At 41.8% G+C, this 6,000-nt stretch overlaps 1 protein-coding gene across 1 annotated transcript in view; it reads left to right on the top strand.

Moving 5' to 3' along the window:
* The first annotated feature begins 226 nt into the window (after positions 1–226).
* The window catches only part of BLNK (B cell linker), a 76,677-nt gene continuing 70,903 nt past the window's right edge, over positions 227–6,000 (top strand). Inside the window, exon 1 of the mRNA XM_022569225.2 lies at positions 227–550. Within this exon, the coding sequence (XP_022424933.1) occupies positions 504–550 (47 nt within the window). The 5' untranslated portion in view covers positions 227–503. The remainder of the gene's footprint in view (positions 551–6,000) is intronic.

The following is a 6,000-nucleotide window of genomic DNA, read 5'->3' as shown; positions in this document are numbered from 1 at the left end:
TATGCAAATGAGAAGAAAGTCCCAAAGAGATTTTCAGATGGAATTGATTATTCTGCTTTTCCTTGAGCTCAGGAAGGGGACAGCATGACACCTGCTGAAAACAAGGACTATATGTGTTCAGGACAACAGGAAGTAGTGACCAGCCAGTAGCTTGCCCTGACCTGATTATAAATCTGGTTACAGAAGAAAGCAGCTGGAAAGCAATTTGCATGTCCAATAGGTTTCACTATCAAAGTTTACACAACGTGGAGTGATCAGCCAAGCCGGCTGGCTACCCAGATCACATGACTATGTAGAAACATGAAACTTGACTACGTGCTCAAGCAAGTTTTACTTCTTCCTCGTGCAGGGGTGTCTGCCAGCAGCCTGCAGTCTCAGAAATCAGACTCAAGTGACTAGGACTCTTGAGATCAAAGGCTTACCATGCTACTCCCCAGGACAGCCAGGGACTGCTGACGTGACCACTGGACAGTGATCTGTGGTTCGTATAGTTACCAAAAAGAATGGATAAGCTTAATAAAATAACTGTCCCCGCCAGTCAGAAGTTGAGGTAAGATTTTCGCCATCCAATACTTTTCATTCTTCTTCTCCTTTTTTTTCAGGGATCTTACTGCATCTCAGAAATACTGAAATCCTGGAATACTTTGCTAGCTGTAAGGCAGTGGGATGTCAATTGCTATAGGGAAGGGGACTTGCATTTTTAAAGAAATGTGTAGGAACAAGTGAGCTTACTCTAGCTGGCTTTGCCAGTGATGGATTGAAGTGTAAAGCTTTGAAGAGAAAAGAAAAAAGAAAAGCCAAGGGCTTAGACTCTACCAATGGTCAGCTTGGCGAGTCTGAACACAGCAAGCTTTTCTAAAAAGAGTTTGGTCTAATCTGAGTACTCAAATATTTCATTGTGGATTACTATTTAATGTTAAAGATTGTTGTAATAATTTGTATTCGTTGTAGTTTTACTATCTCATTTATTTTGTGGCTGTATGTCACAAGTGTTTTGGGGAGATTAGATCTGTTTTTCCAGTGTCTTCATGTCAGTGTAACAATTATCTATAAAAAGCCACTTAGAAAGAATAAATAAACCAGAAGTGTCCCAAGGGGAAAGAATCAAGAAACTCTTCTGACTTATAGAAGAAAAGACTTCCCAAATTTTTATTTTGAAGATTTTCTTTTTGTCTCATTGTGACAACATCATGGCTTTTTGAGACTGGAACTTTTAAGTGTTCAATGAGTGTTTTATATTTCAGCTACCACTTGAACTTCAGTTTTTCACAGGGTGATGTGACACGTGTAGCAAGGAAGTTATCTGAAATGATAAGGAGCTAGAGAATCAGAGCTTTTGAGACAGAATTTAAGAGAAATTAGTCTGAGAATGGCAGAGGGACAGCCCTTCACAGTTAGAATATGGGTCATATACCTGGTAGGCACTTGGTAAATGATAGTTTGAAACGAACTGCTGGTCTGGAATCAAGAGGCAGCATGGCCGCGGTCAGCCCTTTCAAGGATGTGTTGATAAGGAGACAAAAAGCTTCCTCAGTCTTGCCCTTGGTCTCACGTTGCTACACCGTCATGGGAGGTGGGTAGGTAAAACAGTGCAAGTAGTAAGTGACTCAGTGAGTATAAGAAGTGAATTGGAGTAGCTGGAGAGGTTTTAACAGAGAAGACGCTTCAAGTGCTAAGCTTTGTCAAAGTAAATGAACAAACAAAATCAAATAAAAATGAACATGTAGCTGTTGAGAACGGAGTCGTGGTTACCAGAAGTGAAGAGGCAGGGGGCGGAGGGTGAAATGGGTAAAGGAGGCCAAGTGTATGGTGATGGATGGAAACTAGATTTTTGGTGGTGAGCACACTATGGTACATACAGAGGTAGAAATACAATGTTGTAAAAGTGAAATGTACATAATGTTATAAACCAATGTTACCTCAATAAAAATACATAAATAAATAAAGAGCTAGGCTTTGAGAGGCAGGTAAGATAAAAGAAGTTGGAGAATTGGAGGGAAAGCCTGATGTGCTGGGAGGGAGGAAAGACAGAAGCTGACGCTGGGAGCTGGACTTGACTAGGTCCATTTGTAGGTTGATGAGGAGAGTCTTCTGCCCAACAGAGGCTGTAGAATAGGCCTGTGGGACCAGAAAGTCCTCAAAAGGTTGGATGCGTAGGGTGGGGCCAGATCACAAAGGGCAGAGAGGGCTCTAACCACGGAGGGCTGGAGAACGGTTTATACAGTTACAGATGTCATGCCAGCGGGCTTAAGGGAGGTTGGCAGGATGGACCGGAGGGGGCGGAACCTGGAGGCAGGGATGCTCAGTAAGAGGGGCGGTTAAGTAACCCAAGCCTCTAGTGCTGCAGGCCTGGACTTGGGGCAGAGCAGTGAAAAGGGAGAGCAAAGGAAAGACATGCCAAAGAAACTAACAAGGCATGGATATTAAGATTTCTCCCAAATGAGCAAGAGGGTTTAGAAGGTCCTTTTCAGAGATATTCCATAACCTAGGCCTATACTAAGTCTTAGAACCTCTTTCAGGATATCCAGATGGGGATTTAAATAAAGAGAGGCAATAGAACCTAAATCACTTTATGATCCTTCCCTCGGGGACAAAGTTCAGCTTTGTCACAGAGCAGTCAATAGACAACATACAGCACTAGATTAGAGGGTAGAAAACCAAAACCGTATTGTGGATAATCATATACTACATTCATCTGCTCAGGCAAAAGTAACTTTTTTTTTTCTACTTGGTTACTGAGTTGCTTTTACAGAATTGGCCTGTTTTAATAAAATGTGCACTGTCGATGTGGAACTTTTCAAAGAAATGAAATTGTAAACACAGTGAACTTGAAGCACCATTTAAAATCTTTTCTGTAATTAGATGGGATGGCGAGGAATAGGTCAATGAATACTTGATCCCTGTGGTTTGTATCCTCTGTCCTGACAGGTTATCACCAATTCAGATTGTTGCCAACTGTGTAATTATTTGGCATCAGATGACAGTATAAGTGAAGAGCTGTGTTCATACTCTTAGGTTTATCAAAGTTTATATGATAATTTGCTTAAATTCTTAGCCAGAAAAAACAGAGAGGTAGTGAGTGTCCATCAAGGGGGAGTAAAAGGGATGACCCTGATCTAGGGGGTGTATTCCCAGGGCTGGAAAGAGACTAGAGGCAGAAGGAGTGACCAGGAGGGAGGGAAAGTAGAGTCAGCTAAGGAAAAGAGAGCAGGCATGATTGGAAAAAAAAAAAAAAAAATTCTCAAAATGAAGGAGAAAGAGAAGGTTCCAGATGGACCTTCCCAGATGGACAGCTGGGGTTGAGTAGTCAGCCTGAGAGTTTCTACTGCAGAGGAATTGAGAAAGGCGAAGTGGTTAAGTTGTATGTGACCACAGAAATGTGTGAGCACAGATTCTTGCTTTTTTTCTCCCCTTGGGGCACTACATGAAGTCGGTTTCTCTGTTAATGGGAATTCAAAAACTCTCAGGATCTTTTAGTTGATTCTTAGCCATGATTTTCCCTGGATTTTATAAGGTAATGATATCATCAGAAACTCAGCTCAGACCTGGGGTCTCAATCCTTCCACAGTAAGTATTCCTATTCATAAAAATATTATACTCCGAGGTAAACGTTTCAACATTTACAGTCCTGAATCACAATGACTATATTCCTTTCAAGTTAGTGAAACTAGTTTGTAAAGGAAATTTTACGTTTTTATATTTTTAATAACCTCCCAGATGACTCATCGTCTGTTCGTGTGTATTTTTCTTTGTAGCTCCCACAAACACATACTCATTTATTTTTACAAATGGAAAAAGTCTTTGACACAGGTGTGGTCAAGCCAAGTCTCCCTAATCCTTATATTATTGGTTGAAGAGTATGGTATTTTTCAGTCAAACTAACATATGTGTGAGTTTAGGAAAAATTCCCTGGTCCCGGCTACTTCAGCTGAAAAGATAGCGATAATAACAGCACCGATCCCACAGGGCTGTTGTAAGGATTAGAGTGATCCTGGTACATAGTAATTATTGGATTGAAAAGTGGTGGTTATTTAATATCTTATTGTTATTCTTATTAATTCTATAGGTGTGCAATTGATTTTCCGAACAGAAACATAGTACTTTACATTGATCCTTGATAAATTTCATGTCAGTTTCAGTTCTTCTTTTTAGTTATTTTGTCTATTTTACCTGTTGCTTCTGACATCTGTGGCATTTAGCTTTGCATGGGCTGTGACGTGACAAACATCCCTTCTCTGCCCTAATCTAAGTGGCTAATAAACTGTTGAGCATGACAGAGCCCTGCCATGGGTGTCTGGGTCTCACGGCTAGGGCTCTCACTTGGAGATCCTATTTGACAGATCCTGGGACATGATTTTTCTTCTCAGGTCTTGGAATCCTCAATTGGCATTTCCAGTTACTTGACTTTTCAAGTTCAATTCTTCAGAAACAGGTTTATCTTCTTTTCACCTTTCTGCCACTAGATCCCTCTCTGGTCCTCCCTGTTGCTGTCAATGGCGTCATCATCAACTCTAAGTCTGATGCATCCTTTCCTCTGTACCTCCACTCACCTAACACAACCTCTAGTCTTTCTTTCATGATGCTTCCACATATGCCCTTTTCTTTCCTTTTCTACCACACCATCCTGGTTAGGTCCTCATCACCCTGTGTCTCCCAGCTACAAAATGAGGAGTTTGGATCTGACAATTCTCAAAGTCCCTCTCAGCTCTGATGCTGTGTGATCCTTTAGCCATGAAGACCATGCCTGAAATGTTACATCCTCTAAGGCTACCATTTCATCCCATGACCCTCAGGAAATATTTCCTGATGGAATTATCAACTTGTTTGAGATAGTTTTCAAAATATTTTCAAACTCTTTTCTTACAAAGTTTTTGAAAACTGCCCAACTCAGAACACTGGGAACAGAGGGTTCATCTAGACAGCATCCAGATGCATCATCTAGAAGGTAGCTATGATGTATTTAGAAGGACAAAGCAATTGGTACCCAAAAGGTCAGGATTCCAATTGCCAATTACGAGCTATGGGTCCTGATGAAATCACTCAACTTCTCTAAGCCTCAGTTTCCTCAACTGTCAAATAAAACTAGAGATGCCTTCCTCACAGGCTTGTTGTGAAGACATGGGCTAAAGTGCCCAGAATATTTGTCACATGGTCAGTATAACAAGTAAATAAAAAGTAAACACAACAATCAGTACTTTAACCCACGCTTCATGAGTGACCATTTGTTCTCTCTCTTCCTACTCATGGTAGAAGATCCAACCCCCTTTACCTGGAGAGCAAGCAGAGCAGGAAGCTGCCCAGGGGCTCACGGTGGGTGGATAGAGCACATCCTGAATACAAGTGTATCTCGGGCATCTCTCTTCTCATTCTTTTATAAGTTTAGATCAGAGGCCAGTGCTGAGGTGGGAGGGCAAGAGGAGGCACAGCATCTAATGGTAGAGATAAGATAGACTTCCCAGGAAGTATGGTTTCCCATTCTCCTCACACTGCCTACCTGCCTTATGTCAGCTGAGAACCTGCACAACTAGGCTATATTGTGTTGTACCAATGGATGCGATTCTCAGACAAGGTCTCTGTCTTCTCATGGGCAAGCTACATGTGAGCCACTTTAGAAATTTGCTTAGTGTTTGTGGATTTCAGGATCATCACCTAGGAAAACTCAAGGCACTCTTTCTCATCCACTCTGGGCATGGGTCTGCCAGGAAAATGCTAAACCAGAGTCCACATATTCAAGGCACCCTCTCTTCTGGATCCAATAATCACCTGAACAATATGTGCTGTGGCTGAACAATTCCTCCCTCTTCGTGCAACCTGTCCCCAAAGTGGCTATGATGCAATTAATTCGGTTTCCAAGAACTGAACCACAGTTACATTGTAGCCCTGCCTCTCACGTCACTGGATGGGAGGAGGTTGGGCTGGTACCAGATGCTTTAGGCACACCTTTACAGTCTCTTGGTTTCCCCCAGATTAACCTCATCTGTTCTGCGGAGAATTTACTTA

The sequence above is a fragment of the Delphinapterus leucas genome, chromosome 16 (genome assembly GCF_059928025.1).
Source record: "Delphinapterus leucas isolate spDelLeu-1000000601 "Yukka" chromosome 16, BTC_Dleu_Yukka2, whole genome shotgun sequence".
NCBI lineage: Eukaryota > Metazoa > Chordata > Mammalia > Artiodactyla > Monodontidae > Delphinapterus > Delphinapterus leucas.
Note: the sequence above shows the minus strand (reverse complement) of the source record. Positions and strands in the feature narration are given on the sequence as shown.